Source organism: Ambystoma mexicanum, chromosome 5q (genome assembly GCF_040938575.1).
Source record: "Ambystoma mexicanum isolate Mex_15411 chromosome 5q, UKY_AmexF1_1, whole genome shotgun sequence".
In the NCBI taxonomy this organism is placed as follows: Eukaryota; Metazoa; Chordata; class Amphibia; order Caudata; family Ambystomatidae; genus Ambystoma; species Ambystoma mexicanum.
Genome location: NC_090933.1, coordinates 561,067,052 through 561,084,977, shown reverse-complemented (window position 1 = coordinate 561,084,977; position 17,926 = coordinate 561,067,052). Strand labels below are relative to the sequence as shown.

The window sequence follows — 17,926 nt, the reverse complement described above, 5'->3', positions numbered from 1 at the left end:
ATTTACACCTGAAAAAACGTTTGCATCGCAGTGATCATGAAAACGATTGGGCTCGTTCAAACTTCCATTGTACAGCAATAAACAAGAGAGGAGAACAAAAGACCTGCCCAAATAAAAGCCGAAATGGTCAGCAGCCAAAAAGTGACAGGCAATCGATAATGTCTCCCGTCATTCTCTGGCACAGATGTACAAAGGGGAGGACAACGTGAAAAGCAGCTCTACAAAAATATATTCTAGACAATACATCTAGAAACATTGAGCAAACTTTCCATTGAAGATCAAAACACTTAAAATAAAAAATAAGCTCTTTTGCGTAGCATTTATAAACTCAAATTGATTTAGTGCAGTCAACCTATTAAACATTTTCAGATGTATATAATATTTTCAGAAATAGGTTTGCTTCCAAATGAAATATGTATGCTATTTATCGGTTTGTCTGTCAGCGTTCCCGCGTTGACGTGAACCACCCTACAATTTCATGAGCGAGGAAGACGATTTGCTGATTGAGTCCAGCATTGTTTAGGACAGGTGTCTGCAACCTGTGGCTCTCCACATGTTCTGGACTATGATTCCCATAATCCCTCACCATTGACTATCGTCGCTCAGGCTGATGGGATTTGTAGTCCAAAACATCTGGAGAGCCAAAGGATGCAGACCCCTGGTTTAGGATCTTATGGCTTCAGTGAGTCTGAATCTGGCAACTTAAGATCTTCCCCATGGGATGACTGGCACGGGGGTCCACTACCCACCACAATGCTTATTTGGGCAGGGCCCTATGGAACATACAGAACAAATCCTTTCTTATTTAAACATATTTACACAACACGTCTCTCTTTGCCCTGAAAGACACAAATTGTTGTCTGGTTTAAACATGATTTATAAAAAAATAACATGCCCCCAACCAGGGTTGGAATGGGGCATAACATTGTCTCGGGCACCAATGAAAAGGTGGCCCACAGTTGCAAATGGCAGTTTATTCCTTTTGTGACAGACTCGTTGAATAGTACCCGAGAAGTGGAAATCTTTTGATAAAATGCGACACAAATTGTGCATTTTAAAGAATATGCATTCAGCAACACTGGCCAAAACTACTACCTGCATGGTGAAGTAACTCATCAAACTGGCCCACTTTGGCCAAAAAGTGGTCCACTTTGACCCAAAAAACGGTCACACATTAGCATTTTGCATTTTTGATTCAGGCATTGCCCTATAGGCCAGTCTGAGCCTGCCCCCAACTCTAACAAGACGAAGGCTAGGGCGGGAACACTCCCCACACCTTTCCCATCACAATCCTGTTACAACAATCGAGGAGGCCATGTCATGCTTTTTCAGGAGCACATTCATGAACAATCAGTGGTCCTGGGCATTAAATGGATTTAGTTAACTTGGACGGTGGAGTCATGTTACTGCCTAAATGACATTGCCTTAAAACGATCAAATATGGCTCCCACCACTCAGTGTTACAATGTTATATATATTTTTTTTATTTTGTATATCATAGTCAATAAAGCTTTCTAATACAATTATAAAAGAAGGTAAAGAAATATAATACACAACGAATAAACCACACGTCAGACAGAAAATACAGTATAAGACATCCAGTTATTTGGTTAATATTTTAAAACAGTCTTAATTGACATCCAGTGCTCGGTGAAATGACCAATGGGTCCAAAGTCATTGTCATAGAAAAAGGCATCACATGTAAACTCTAGTTTGATTGGTGTGCGTACAAGTATTTTGGAAAGTACTTTTCTGAACGCTACCCACAGCTGTATGCCGAAATGTTAAGTTTAATTTTGGTTGTAGAGTCAGTGTTTAAAAAAAATATATAGTGCCTCCAAACATAGCATAGTCACGATGTGCAAGCCACTTTCAAGTTTTGCTCTCTTTCAAAGGTAGCCTGCACTCTCAAACCTCTTCATAAACTCAAGTTTCCCTTTGATTTAAAATGAACTGATTATGTCTGTTTGTGTGCACTCAATAGCCTACAATGAACAGTTGTCATTAAAGTTCAACAAAAAATGGGCCAAAATGCCATAAGCCTCGCTGCCGGTATCTTGGATTAATCAAAAAAGCACTAATAGGATGACTGCGCCATGCGGCACATAGACCTGAGGAATTGCCATGGTGGCTACAAGCTCTGCCTTGAAAAGATAAATACTAGATATTATTCAGATGTCCATTTGTGTGAATGAACCCAGGAGCAAGAGCTTTACTGCTGATGTATGAGTGTATATACATGTTTAATTCATATCACCCGATAATTAATAATGTATGCACGGATGTATATATCTGCCAAGTTAATAGACTGCTCTATCACCGCAAAAGCCATCTTGGTGCTAAAAATGGCATAGAAAACACCTAAGAAGGTGACAACACTAAATTAAGAAATACAAGTTGATCTATGCAGCACCATGGCCTCAGTGCGGTGTTATACGCTTCAGTCTAGGAATGCATTACATCTCTTATAGTGCAGTAACTCAAGCAGGGTAGTTAATATAACTGAAACAATGCACTCGGTCTAGGAGACCCATCCACTTTATAATTGCTATAATCTTGGCGGATATCTAGTTGTGATCCACAGTGAAGTAAGAATATGTTTTCAACATGATCAAATCTTGTTGCAAAGAAGTCGAAGAAATAATGACTCACCGTCCTAAAACATGATGATCAGTCACATTGGACCTTCACAATTGAAAGAACATTTTACCACCCACTATTACTATTCCGTTCTAAGAGTGCATGTCTCCTGGCGCCAACCTAATAAAATGGAAAAATACTAGACCCTACAATCTACTTAAGAAATAGCAGCAAATGAAATCTGCTTTTGAATAGGAATGCAAACGTCAGGAAAATATATCTCACATGGAACTTTGTCCAAAAAACAGGACCACTGTGACCATAAAAACTAGCCCACACTCGCTTGATGGTGGCATGCACTTCAGGCATTACCCTTTTGCCTTCCAAGCCACTCAGAGCCTGGCTGTAGCATACCATAATGGCCATTGAAGGCCGGAGAAGCACACTAAAGTCCCGAGCAAAGAGAAGGCATTTAAGGTAGTCTCTAATTCTCTAATGTCTTTAATAGCTGATACATCCTGCTACCTATATCCAAGCAAGACACCCGTGTGCTTTCAAAATAAGTAAGTTGGTGACATTTGAAAACAATGTGCTCGGAGCTAACTCAGATTTCTCGCATTCCACAAAAAAAAAAATAAGATGGCCACCATGGAAATGGAAAAAAGAGCACCTTCTAAAATGAAGAAGCCCCCTTTCCATTTCCATAGTGAATCTTATACCCCTACAATTTACCATAGTGCTTATGGAAAAGCTTTGACATAACCCGCAATGAACAGAAATAAGTAGGAACGATTTAATAACATTTTGAATAATTACTTGTATTCAGGTAGCTTTAGAAAAGTGGCTTTGTGTATCTTTAGCTAAATGGCATCATGTGCCTTTCATCGACTTTTCAATGAAAGCCTTTGCTGGTCTCTTATCTCGAGATCTTTCAACTCCACCTTTCAATGGGAAGAGGCTCGTGTTACGTGCCTTCAATGCCAGGAATGCAGACGTGTGTATCAAATCTAAAATATGTATATCTGAAAACATAATTTTTGGAGAAACCTTAACAGTGGTTGCTTGGGACCACACCAGAGAGAACAATGGCCACTTTGATGTTTTAGTACCTGTGTTAATTGATTACTAGCTCAGATTTCAAAGTTAAAAAGTTAAATGTTGCCCTAAACAGGACGTAGCACAGTGGGGGTCAGAAGGCAAATGAAAAAAAATAAGCGTTTGTTGGGCCCAATCGGCCAACTTCACACATTAAAATGCTTATTTAAATAAGTAATACTAGTTCAAGATACATCTGTATTCAAGATTGCGCATATCCAACCCATTGATTCACTAAATCATAAGCAAAAAGTCACACAACCTGTGATCCAGCTGCCTAATGTGCAGATGTTATGTTATTTTGCATTTATATAGCGCCTTATATACCATTGGTATGATCTGAAGGCGCTGGTAGGTTGAACGCCCTTGGGAACCGAAGTTCAGATCAGTAGAGAGAGTAGGGAGAGTCAAAAGGTGCGTGTGAGCACCGGGTATGTGTGCAGCTGGTGGGTATTCGTGTAATAGCTGCTTCTTAGCAGTAGGTGTGGTGGTTGAGAGATCAGTAGCATGTGTTCGTTCTGGCAGGATTTATCCAGACCGAGTGTGGCTGCGTTAGGCCTGAGGAGAACGCCTGGCTGGGGCGTGTGTAACCAGCAGTGTTTACTTAGAATGATGTGGAGTGAGCGGCAGATGTTGGTATGAGAACAGTTATACCGAATGGTGTCATAGTATCTCTGTGTTCTAGTTGAGTGGTGATGTTAAGGAGAGAGTAAGCATGGTGGTATGATATGATGGGTTATATGCTCTTTCAAACGTTCTCTGCATTCGAAGCCATAATATATACGTCACGCAATTATATGCGCTCCAGTCCGTTCCGGGCACTCCTATCCTCTCCGCGCACCCCAGTCTGCTCCACACACTCCGGTCCGCTCCACGCGCTCATGCATTCCAGTCCGTCCCGCGCGCTCTTGTCTGCCCCACGCATGTGCTCTTGTCTGCCCCGAGCATGCGCTCTTGTCTGCCCCATGCATGCACTCCTGTTTGCCCCATGGTCTACGCATTCAGTAGCTCTACGTACTCATCCATTCTACGCACTCGTCAGTACTGGATGCAATCTGTGCTCATTCGTTCTACGTACTCGTCCATTCTACGCAACACGTCCGTTCGTTCCAGGCACTCGTTTGCTACAGGCACTCGTTCGCTTTATGCCCTCACATGTACTATGCCTTCACCTGTTTTACGCACTCACCCCTTCTACGCACTCACACCATTCACGTGTTTTACACACTCAACCCCTCTACGCACTCAACCCCTCTACGCACTCAACCCCTCTACGCACTCAACCCCTCTACGACTCAACCCCTCGATGCACCACTTTTTTCATAAGCACTCATTCGCTCATATGCACTTGTCTGTTCTATATATTTGCCGGCCCTACCCACTAGTCTGTTCTATGTACTCTTCCACTCTACACATTTTTCCGCTCAGCTCATCCATCCCGCTCTGCTTGTTCATCCGTTCCCCGCACTCTGCATGCATTCCCCATTCATCCGTTCTACATGCTTATCGGTTCTACGCACTCACCCGGTCTGTGTAACTCATCCACTCTAGGCGTTTGTCCGCTTTATCCCCTTGCATGCACTACACCTTCATCTGCTGTACGCAATCGCCTGCTCCCCGCACTCACCCGCTCCCTGAACTCAACAGTTCCCCGCGTGTATTTGCTCCTCACACCCATCCGCTCTCCGCACCCATCCGCTCTATGCACTTGTGCTTTTCACGCATTCAACAGCAATATCCTGTTCCATATATTCATCTCTATACTCATCTGTTTTATACCATCATCCGCTCTATCCACTCACCCGCTCTATACACTCGCCAGGTCTGTACATTCATCTGCTCCAGTGATCTACACACTCATGCGCTCTACATACTCATCCGCTCTACATACTCATCTGTTCTACACACACAACCGGTTTACGCTCATCCGTTCTACACATTCATCTGTTTTACGCACTCCTGCATTCTACTCACTTCTCTGTATTTATGCATTCATCCGCATTACACGCTCGTCCGCTCTACACACCAGCCGCTCCACACACGCATCCACTCAACATGTTCATCCATTCTATACACTCATCCGATCTACATACACCTTCGATTTCCACACTCATTCGAACTATATAGTCATCTGGTCATCCACTCATGCAATTGTCCACTCAGCGCTTTCATCCGTTCCACCTGCTTCATCCATTCTAACTATTTGCTCCACGCCATTCACTTTGTTCACTCCTCATACATTATGTCCATTTCAGGAGTTTAAATCTCTTTACCGTATCCGTATGATTTACTCTTATTAACCATTTCATTGCTTTGATCTACTTTATTCGTTTGATTTTGTTTGTCCTAATTTATATTAGGGGTTATTAGCTATCAATTTCTCGCATTAGGTAATTTGTTGGATAGGTGTCATTGAGATGCTGTTAGTCTGTTTGGGTTAGTTTGGTACGGGTTGGATTTAGGGGAAGAGCCAGGTTTTCAGCAGTTTGCAGAAAGACGTTAAATCCTCAGTTAGGCGGATGTGAGGTGGGAGTGAATTCCATAGCGTGGGGGACAAGGCTGAGAATGATGATCCGCCTAACCTGACTGAGTTTGTCTTTGGTATGACTAGGAGGCCGGTTGAGCTTGATCTTAGGGTGCGTGGGGGGTGATAGGGTTTTATCTTGTCTTGAAGATACTGAGGTCCGGTTTTATGCAGTGCTCGATGGGAGATGCATAAGGTTTTGAAAGCCACTCTTCGGGCTACTGGAAGCCAGTGCAGCGTCTTAAGGGCTGGGGAGATGTGGTCTCTTGGGCTGAGCACAAGTAGCAATTTGGCTGGTTGGTGTTTTGTGCTCTTTGGAGTTTATTCAGTTGGTAAACGTGGACTCCGAGGTATAAGGGTTTTGCGTAGTCCAGTCTTGATATAATGATTTATTGGACAGCGGAGAGTCTGTTGGGAAAGGAGAGATATGGAAAAATGCACCTAAGGGTTTTAAGGTGGTAGTGGCAGGACTTTGAGACCTTGTTGACTTGGCGCGAGAGTGTTAGGTCAGAGTCAAGGGTGCATCCAAGATTTTTCGTTGAGTTGGAGGGGGTCGGTGAGTTGCCCATGGCAGATGGCCATGGTGGTGGGTGCGGAAGAAGTTCAATTAATCAAGGGTCGCTTTCATTGACTGGTACAGTGGGGGCGGAATGATATAAAAGTTACATACCAATGGTACATAAGGCGCTATATAAATGCAAAATAACATAATGATCTCACCAAAACAAAAAAAAACAAAAAAAAAAAATTAAATCACAGGAAGCGCATGGAACCTCGACAGACTAAGATTAGTGGTGGTGGATGATGCAGAATGCAACTGCCAAATGAAACCCAGATGTTAGCTTTCGAAGGTGGCTCCTTCATGACACTGCACAAAAAGCGTCACCATGGTGCAGGCATTAGCAGTCGGGTAGTTGCAAGCACGTGTAGCATACTGTCCAATACAAGGATAACCCAAGAGCCCATCGATTTAACTTAACGAATAGTTACCTGGAACGGCTGCGGCTTCTGGAGTATGAGCGCTGACATCTATTGCGGCTTTTATCTTCCACCAATCGTATCTTTCGGCCGTTTACTTCAGTACCATCCAGTTTATCCAATGCACGCCTCATATCAGAGTAGGACTTGAACTCAATCACTCCCTCATTCTTTTTAGATGTGTGCTCACCAGCATAAGTCACTTCTCCTGCTTGGCGCATATAATCCTGATGGCAGCACACTGCATGGCTTCCACACCTCCCACTGCTCCTCTTACACCTGCATTCTGGTATGCAATCCAATGAGATGCCTATCTTAGTGAATCGTTTTAAAACATGCACACATCAGTTTGCCTTTATGCATGATTCTTATGCAAATGTCTTCCTGTTTGTGGAGTCAGTAAAGAGTTTTGTTCTGTGCACAAAAAGGTTTGCATCTAAAAATGTGGAAACGTCAATACGTGTTCGTTGGTGGTGTGCTTGGAACATTTGCCTTCATGATTCATTGACACGGTGCATTGTGCTGCACGTCTTGACTGAGCAACTCTTCTGAATCCTGTTATGGTTCTACAGATAGCAACTGCATTGAACAAACAAACAGCTACTGCGCCTGTCTAGTCTGTACTACTTTGGGAGCAGCACAATCCCAAAACTGCTGCCTTCAAAAATCTACAGTCTAATAAAGGATGGATTCAAGCAAGTGGGAATTAAATTATGATAGGGACGATTGTGGAGGAGAATGGAGGCTTGCTGGACGTTGTTTCAGATAGTTCCCTTCTCTATGGTTTGCAAAATTTGAGGTATTAGACGAGAGAATGGGCACCAGAGGCTGAATCAGCTCCGGCAGTACTGGATGATTAGTTTCTTTATGATATGATAGGTTATTTATAACGCGCTTAATACCCATAGGTCTCTAAGCGCAGACCCAGGGTTCGAACCTGTGTTGCTCCCTGTTGTCTTGCTTCCAAGGCGAGCACGTTGCCGCTGAGCTATCCTCTCGAGACCTCCTGAGACAATTATGTGTGTTGTGTTAAAGTTTGAACTGCAGCAAGGTCACAGGAAGGAGAGGCGTTGTCCACATCTAGTGTAATGACTAGAAATAAATGTACCCCAGATTTCTCTCGCTCATACAATATGATTAGTGATTTAATAATGGTGCTTTCCAGAGTTTTGCCATAAAATTGTTTTAATTTGTGGTTAGTATGAGTCGGCCGAGACATGTTTCAACCCACCCAGGTCTTTTTCAAGGCTATAGGGTTTGAGAAATTCCCACGTTGTTGGGTGGGTTTGCAGTATCAGTTTGATGATTCCCAGTTGGGACTGATGAGGATGGCACACCTGTGCATGTTTGTTGCACAAGATATAAAGGTCCCCGCTGGGATGCAGCAGCTGCCTCTTTGGGCAGTATCTGGAAATGGAGGGTGGCCTTTTGGCAGGTCTAATCTCCTTGATGTGAGATAGCCCAAGCATCAACATTGCAAATGGCTGCTGTCAAAGTAGCTGCATATGCTATGTATTTCAAGGCCTACAAACTGAAGGAGAGTGGTAATGCTTTACTCTATATTCACCAACGTATCTAAAGCAATTAGCAGGGTGTGCATTGTTCTGTACCACGTGTGTATTGTGCAATGAAAATGTAGAAATCCAAAACAATCACATTGGTCTGGTAATTTCTTTCACACCTTTATCTGTGTTATTGGATTACAGCCTCAACCTGTCATTTTGACAAATAGTGCAGTGATGATAAAAACAACATGGCGGATTTCAAAATAAGGCGGGAACCGGGGGTTAGAGGGCAGAGACAAGAGGAAACATGGCAGCTCAAAAAAAGAAAACAAAACACGTCATGTTATATATGGCATCCACAGTATTACTGGTTTAGAAACCCTCAGGGAAAATGTCCATCTGTTTTTGTGTATATCTGTTAATGGATGCTGGAGTACCACATGGGGTAACACTGCATTTTCTCAAAGGAGAGAAAAGGGACTGTGGGGAATAGCTCCAGGGTTTTCATGAATACACGGTGTAGACGTTTTCCGTTACCGCATGTGGTAATGGTATTTGTGTTTGGCAGTATTTCCAAAAGAAATACCGCCAATATCATAATGAAGCCCTTTGTGCTAAACATTTTTTAGCAGTGTAAAGAAAAAACACATTCCATACGATTATCTGAGCAGCAGCCGCATGGGAGGGAATTGTACCACCATAGTTTCCAGTGACGATGGGAATTCAAAGGGGCGCTTTCATATGCAGAAGGCAAGATTCTGCCAAAAAAAGACTTTTGAGTGAAATCGGGTGTGAAGCTATCCCATTGCAAAAACGAATGGCGTGTAGTAAGAAAACGGATAGCATGCACATGAAATGTAAAGCACTTCCCAAAATACTATAACAAAGTAGAGCACTTGTCAAAAAGGAACCCTGGGGGCGGGGGGGCATCCATTCCAACCTGAGAGTTAACACGAGCTCCTTCATGTGCCTCATAGCCCGTCAATGCGGCAGCCGTTCCCTCTGAGCCCAGCTGGCAGCAGCCCACATCTAGACACTTGTGTTGACAGCGGGTTGCCTTTTCAGAATGATGCCCTTAAGCTTAAATTGTACCCTATCGTACACCCTTCAGGTGATATAAACACGTTTGTCAATGGACTGCCGCTCCCCATTAGGTGAATCCCGCCATATTTGTCACCTCTTTTGTTCAGTTGCACTGATGTATGGTCGCAAGGCAGAGAGGAGAAGCGATAACCACTGTGTCAGGACAGGGCTGATCGCTCAAAGGGGTTTCCATTTGGGGTTCAAGTTACAGCATCCGTTGTTTTACCGACGACCGACACTGTCATTAATCCAGGCGTGATTTAAGGAAGGGTGTCGAAGTGTACTCTTTAAGCTTCCTGATTGTCTAGTCAGGGGAAGGAAGAAAGGAAGGTTTCACTATACTGTGAATACAATTGTTATTGCCTTCTGTCCATGTGACAATATGTTTTTATTCAAACTAATGTGATTCCACAAGAAGCACAGAACAGCGTGTTGACAAGTGGAACAGACGCATTACTGGCTGCTTCATATCGTTATTATACAGTAGCTAATACATGAACCCAGCTGATAATAGAAAAGAGCTGGAAACAGCAAAGGAGACAACACAGGATGGTATTAAATGCATCTTCAGGAATTACAGTAAATATTTATATATGTTCACTGAAAAAACCTTAAAGAGATATTAAGGTGAACAGGTAACATAGCAAAACACTGGAAATTCGGCAGACAATTCGGGCAAAGCCACCTTGAGTACTCGCCCCGTGATGTCATACTGACGCTTAGCTCTGTCTCCTGTCTGTAACTATCATGTAGATGCCCATGGCTTTGCGCGCTCCCAACAAATGCACTAATAAATAAATATCATCAGTGAAGCCATCAGTTTTCTCACGGGCTACACAATGGGGGCCTCATAGTTAACATGGCATAGCAGACAACCACCTGTCCAATTTCACAGGTTTTGTGGTATTATGGCAGCACCATAATAAAAATTCAATGCATTTGTATTACGTTACTTTTTTTATTTTAAATTGTATAAGTTGATAAGTACTACGAATTCTCCACGTCGTCATGTGAGGCATCTGTGTCAGTGTAATGTTCCACATCATGTTGCTATTATTGTTAAGTGTAAGGAAATGAAATGTGAACGAAAGGAGGGGATGGAAATGAGGGAAGTGGCACCAAGCACTAATATGGAGGGGCAGGTGGACAGAGGAAGATGGTGCGCGTGTGTTACATCTAAGGTAGGGGGCAGTGTTTCTCATGCTTCTTGGATACAGCTCCAAAAGCACTTTGAAATTGCTCCCCCTACAGAGTGATGTGTTATGTGTTATGTTACAGAAAGATATGGCTCAACAGTCTCTTTTATTGCTTGCAAGGTAGCTGGTGGAATTTTGTGTCCCACAGAAGTAGACTGTGTGGTTATAGTATTGGTTAAGGAAGATGAGGTAGAGGAAGACAGCCTACTACTTGTTAAGAAAGGAACAACCTTTCTGAGAGCATTGCAGTGGTTGGATTTGGTGTGACGGCGCATGGAAGAGGTCCCGTAGGAGTAATGTTCAGGTAGTCCGCGACTGAGTACAACGTTGCACTCAGTGCATTTCACTTTGGTAGCTTTAGCCTTTGAAACATTCCCAACAGTGGTAAAGAACTGCCACACCCATGATTCTCTCTGGGTGCTAGAAGTAAGCACTTCCGCTGCCTCATTTTACTGGTCCTCTTCATTGTCTTTTGCACTTTTTTGTGTAGGTCCTCCAGCTGGTGGTGCTGGGAGCTCTTGGGGAGGAGGGATGGCAATAGCTGATTCCATTTGTATGATAAATAGCAGTTTTGCTAATATTCTTCCAAGTATGTGCTGTATGCTAGAGTGTTAATGGATAATGAGTTAGAAAATATGTAGGAGCTGTGCAAGGGTACATTTTGAGTTTCAAAGTTCCTAGATGAGATGAAAAATGCAGCTCTGAACTGTTTGCAAAGCATGGACCCGCTCGCGGAGTGCAGACGTGTTTGCGACACGTCATCATGCCGCACGTGGTCACGTGACACTGTCTGGATTGTCTGCAATGATGTCAGACGTACGCAAACATCAAAAACCACAAAAACAGTGGAAAAAGTTGAAAAAGGTATGTCAAAGTGTTCAAAATTATGCTAGAAGGTGGGGAATGGCAGAGTTGTAAGGTGAAACTTTGTAAATTGGGCAAAAATGTTGCTATATTGGGGTAAGTATGATATTAGTAAGTTGTAGGAAATGAACTGGGAAAAAACCCATGAAATTCACTGAAAAAACTTTGTTAAAGGGACATTATGGCTCCGTTGCACTAATAAAAACCTATGTAATGTGCTTAAAAACATTGTTAAAGGGACGTTATGGTTAAGTTGCACTAATAAAAACGTATGGAATTCAATGAAAAAACATTGTTAAAGGAACGTTATGGTTACAAGTAAAACCGAAAAAAAAACAAAAATTCACCAGTTATGGTAAACTAAGCAACCATAACTTGTGCCCCCACCGTGCACTGCTAAGACTAACACCGAGGACATGAAAGATGGCATCACACTACATTCATTTTAATAAACAGTCCCTCAGGGGGTTGAGTTTAAAATGTTGAAAACAAGATGTTAGGGGTGATTGGGAGACCTATCATGAACTGCTTACTCTATTAAAGAATGTACTCATGTAAACAGATCATTTTATTCTAGTGTTTTTGTTAGTAGTGGAACCTAATGATACATACATATGGGCAATGTTTGCAGCATGAACCATAGAAGTACAATATTTGTAATCTGGTAATTTCCGATAGTAAAATAATGATTGTTACCTTATGAGAGTTTTGAGTAATGTTAAACATGGAATAAATAGGTAACAATTGAAAACTTATCACACTCTTGTGTTTGTAGAAAGAACACATACAAAAACTCACAATGCATACAAATTAGAGGCACATACAGGGAAACTAAAGTGAGGAAGAAAGAAACAACAGCACCAAAAAATGACAATAACATTAGAGTTATTTTTCTTGTACACAAATGTGTGTTTGAGTTCCTGCTTATTGCCCCATGTATGTGCACTATGAGCTCAGATTAAAATCTAAGGAAAGTGCTTCAAGAACATATAAAAAGGTTAATGTGTAGCTATATAGCACTTTTTACATTTTGGAAATTATCATTGTAAGTAAAAACAAAAAACTAGCCTAATCATGTTAGTAAACAAAAACATGTGGCACAGATATGTGATGTCATCAGTGATGTCATCAATGACATGTGTGATGTCATCTGTGATGTCCTAGGTGTTAGTCGTAGCAGTGCACAGTGGTGTTGTGAGTTATGTTTGCTTAGCTTGCCAAAAATAAAGAATCATTTGCATGTTTGAACCCTCTTGTAACACACCTGGTTAATTCATGTTTTGTTACCTCTACTGTTCCCAAACCTCTGAAAAAGGTATGGATTTCTCCTGTGATTGAAAAGGCTTCCCTCAATCCTTCCTCAGTCACTAATTATCATCCCATTATCAATACTACTTTCCTTATGAAGATTTTTGATAGGGTTGCCTACTCTCAAATTCACAACATATTTAAAGCAATAAACCTTCTTGGTCCTCGTCAAACTGGCTTTCGAGCACTCCATGGCACGGAGACTGCCCTGATTGATCTAAAGGGGGTAGATCTCTGTCTTTGGCTGGGGCCTCCCTGTGGAAAAGCCTCCCTGCCACTCTAAAACTTGAGGAGAAACATCTCCGGTTCCGGAAGCATCTCAAGACCTTCCTCTTTGCTTCTGCCTTTGCCCCCCCTCTCTCCTGTTTATTCTGTTCTCCCTCAGCACTGTGCACCTGGCCACCCTCTTTCTTCCAGGCCCAGGTACATGCGCAACCTGCCACCCTCACGCACTGCCTCCGGGCCACACCTTGAACTGGGTTCTGTATCTGTAGCCAGACAGTCCCCCCCCTTTTTTTTTCCTGCACTTATCAGACCTACCCAGCCTGCTGCCTTAAACCCAGCACTTGCCACTTGCTGCCTGCACTACCATTTTTTGTTGCCTTTATTGTTTATTAATTTATTAATTTATTATTACTTATCTGTTTTTCTCTTTGCTTCGCACTCTCCTTTTCTCCCCCCTTCCATGCACTCCTCCTCCTCCCCCTCTTTCATGCACTTGCACGTTCTCAATGTCACTGGGCCTAGTAAAATAGTTGTTTTTGTTTTCCCCTGTTTCCTTTCCCTTGGCTTGTCGCACTCTGAAACACTTGTGTATGAGCGCGATAGAAATAAAATATCAATATCAATATCAAGAAAGGCTAACCTGCGTCACATTGCGGACTCGGGTCAGGTTGAGCTTCTTATGCTCCTCGACCTCTCAGCAGCGTTTGACCTCGTGGATCACTCTTTGCTGCTTGCGAGGCTGGAGAGTATTGCCAATTGCTCTAGCAGTGCATTACAATGGCTGGCCTCCTTTCTGGGCCCAAGATTTTCCCGGGTGGCTTCTGATGGTTTTAAGTCGTCCCCAGAACTTCTCAATTGTGTTGTCCCCCAGGGAGCATGTCTCTAGCCTAAACTTTAATTTGTATAGTCATCCTTTTTTCAACTCCTTTACAGTCTCGGCGTACACTACACAAACTACGCCGATGATATTCAGGTCATCATTAAACTTTCTGGCAATTACGAGAATGATCTCCTGAATATTAATCAGATATACGTCTTGATTGAAAAGTGGATGATAAACAATTGCCTGCCTCTCAATGGTAACAAACTGAGATTATAATCGCCAGCTCTACTCAGCATCTGCTAAAACTGGACCCTAGATACTCTGCTTTTGATATTGCGGGTTCCCACTATTAAGACTAGCCCCTGGGTTAAGACCCTGGGTGTCTATCTTGATTGTTCATTAAATATGAAGAAACATGGCAGTCAAGTGGAAGCCTCTTGTGCCTACACTACTCGTCTCATTCGGCAGATTAAGCCTTACCTTTGGGACGCCAACACTGTCTCCCTTGCAGTTTCCCTTGTGAAAATGCTTCAGGTTGCACAGAACAATGCAGTGCGTACTGTTAGTGGCCTCTCTAGAAGACAGCATTTGACTGAGGCCCTTATCGCCTTGCCCTGGCTTCCTGGTAAATACTGCAACACGTACAAGGTCCTACTCCTCACCCACAAACGCCTTCATGAGAAAGCGCCAACATACCTTAAAATTGGATCAGGCATGTTCGTACTGTTCCATATATATATATATATATATATATATAGAACTGGATGTAGGCCATTTTTTTTATATATATGCTCGATGGATATTCACTAAACAAAGACAAGCACACATATGGGACTGGACGCTAGCTTCTCACACTACTTTGTTATAAAACAGTCCACCAGTTTTTGATGCAAGTGAGAGCAACATTTGGCTTATAGGAATTTGCATGGAAAACACAATTTGAAACACCAGTTTTGAAACAGTTTCCCACTAGACAAAACCTACTAATGAATTTCAGAGTTGGTTGTATGTTTTGTTGGGGAAAGTGGCTGGTTTGTCGAATGCGGACAAAGTTACACGCATTGTTGTCTCCATTACACAGTAACATTATGGTGTACTGGACGGTACTTTACTGGACATATAAAAGGCTAAAACATGCAATTTCCGGTCGCTGATTACATTCAGCTTTTTTAATAACTGTACACTAACATAGGCTTGCAGCAATATGCAGTAGGTTTTATGCTTGTTCTAGTATGTTTCTTCTGTGGCATATAGAATAGTTCACTTTTTATTTAGGGTTTAAAAAATACTAGACTTTTGATGGAAGCTTCAAACTCAGCTTTTACGATGAAAGCCCAGTGTGTGACAATCCACACTGCCAATGCACTGGTTACAATGCACCTACAAGTGTATATGAATTTAACAACAGATTATACAAAGTAAGGATGTGATGTGACATATTGTGGATGGAATTCAGTGCCCATACCTCAGGACAGTAGGCAATGCAACACGCTGGGTATGGCTAATATGGCTAAAACCTTGCAGAATGCCAGATTAATTTCTATCTAGTGCCACACTGTGTGGAGACTGGAGTTGTGCAGATAGTTTTAACTTAGGTCTAGCCAAGACAGAAGTGATCCATGCGTGGCAGAGGCTCAACAAAGTGCATGGTGTCTTCACGAGTTACTTATCCGAGATTGTAAATGTCAATGGCTTCTACTGTAGTCTGACAAATGAAACAGGAGTGTATGAATCGTTTTCAAGATTCCAAAAGTCAGCAAGAAGCCAGCCGGGGAGTTATGTCATGTTATAGTAAGGAAAATAATTCAAAGGCAGGCATATTATGTGGATCCTGGAACAACATTCCTGCATTTATGCACTACTGGAACCTGGTTTATCTTTTATCTTCCTCCATTTCCACCCACTTAATCACTTTGTTATACACTTGCTCTTCCAGTATTGTTTTGGAGTTTTATGCCTGCCTGTGGTTGGCATGGCCAATGTGCTCTGTTTAAGCTACAAAATTGCTACCACACCAAATAAATGACAAAGACACTGTTTTAGGAGTCATGCTATCTGAAAATGCTGTTACATTTCCTCTGAATTATGCTGGTTCCTAAAAATGCAGAGAGGTGGATTCAATAAGAAGGCAGGAATGCTGGCAGGTGCACGGGTGACACAAACACACAACTTCATCACAGACACAAGAACATGCTCAATATAATCAATTCCATCATCATGACTACATTCTGAATAATATGATGACACTGCAAAAAAGAACATAATGCAAATGTTGGATTCCTTTAAACTATGAACCACATGACTCATCCACGCCCTTAACCAACCACCTGAATGCCTGTGACAAGATATAAAGCAGACGGACTGAATTTCCTAATTTTGGAATGACTGGCGATGTGAATGAAGGTTGGATTTTTCGCTACTGGCATGGGGCAGGCTCTGTGAACAAGGTTTGAGTAGATGTGTGGGAAAGCTGCATGTTTGAAGGTGCTGTTAAGTACACTGATATATTGCTGTGCATGAATTGCTGGTTCCAATATAAGTATACACACACACAGACTGTCACAGCGAGGCACTTGTCTGACGCCTGGCCAATGCAGATTATATTACGGTTAGGCCTCCAAGATATGACTGATGTCTGATTTTCTGATGAATGCCTATGACTGAGCATATTTGTATTTCATTGTGGAAACCTCAATCCCTGTCTTTGTTCGGAAATGTATTGATTTTTTTTATTTCATTCTTATCTTTCAGAAATATTTTTACGGGATCTTAACCTAAAAGAGAAGATCATAAAACATTTTACAGGTAAGGATCGTTTGCGATTTGCTTCTCATTTCGTTAGTTCAGGCATTCATTTAAACACATGCTACCTTGCAATCCAGGGAACAGTTTTCACGTTGTCTGGTTCTCCAATATCCAGTTTATTTTTTATTTGCATTTGTATTTGTATTTATTACGTTTATATAGCGCTTTACACCAAATCGCTTGACATTATTATAACAACAAGAATATATATGATAACAATAGAAGCAAATTACAAACATGAAACAAACCAATAAAACAGGATGTAGAACAATTTACCTAGGTCAATAAACGAGGAAAGGAAGGGGGAGAGATGAGGGAGTCAGGACAGGGGAATACAATGAAGTTACAGGGGAGGGGAGGAAGCGTAAAGATATTTATTCTTGGCCCCATGCCTTTAAATGTGAAAGTGTGATGTGTGGCGAGAGCCCCAACATTTTAGCACATCATGGCATTCCATATTGTAGCTTCTGCTTCAATACTGTTTCCACGAATGGAAAACACAGCTTTGTGAACTAGCAGACTCTCCCTGCAGACTGCAGTTATTTCTTCTTATCTGGCTAGAGTAATTGAGAATTATGGGACCTTCTTAATGTTCATCTGACATTATTGACACAGTAAATGGGCACAGATTTAAAGTATTATAATACCATATCTATGCAGGCAATTTTCAATCAAAGTTTAACTGTGATATGAATGCTCACAACCAGCCGGAGTGGCCCTCAGTTTACGAAAAAGGGGCCGTAACAAGGGAGGAGTTATCTGGCATGTATGTACATGATGTAGACTCCTTGAATTCCGATCATCACTGCTTTTGGAGTTATTTTTTGCGAGGACAGCCTACAACCTTACTAGTTAGACTGATTATCATTTTAAAGTTTATGCAACTGAATAATGTATTTTAAACATGTTTGATGTTTAAGATTGTATTCATGTTTTTATT

The 17,926-nt window shown here is 42.0% G+C and overlaps 1 protein-coding gene across 3 annotated transcripts in view; it reads left to right on the top strand.

Annotated features, from left to right (window-relative positions):
- Positions 1 to 17,926, top strand: part of ALKAL1 (ALK and LTK ligand 1) — a 475,589-nt gene that overhangs the window by 363,607 nt on the left and 94,056 nt on the right. For all 3 annotated transcript variants that reach the window (XM_069621039.1, XM_069621040.1, XM_069621038.1), the window contains one exon: positions 16,933 to 16,986. In XM_069621039.1, coding sequence (XP_069477140.1) covers positions 16,933 to 16,986 — 54 coding nt within the window. The remainder of the gene's footprint in view (positions 1 to 16,932; positions 16,987 to 17,926) is intronic.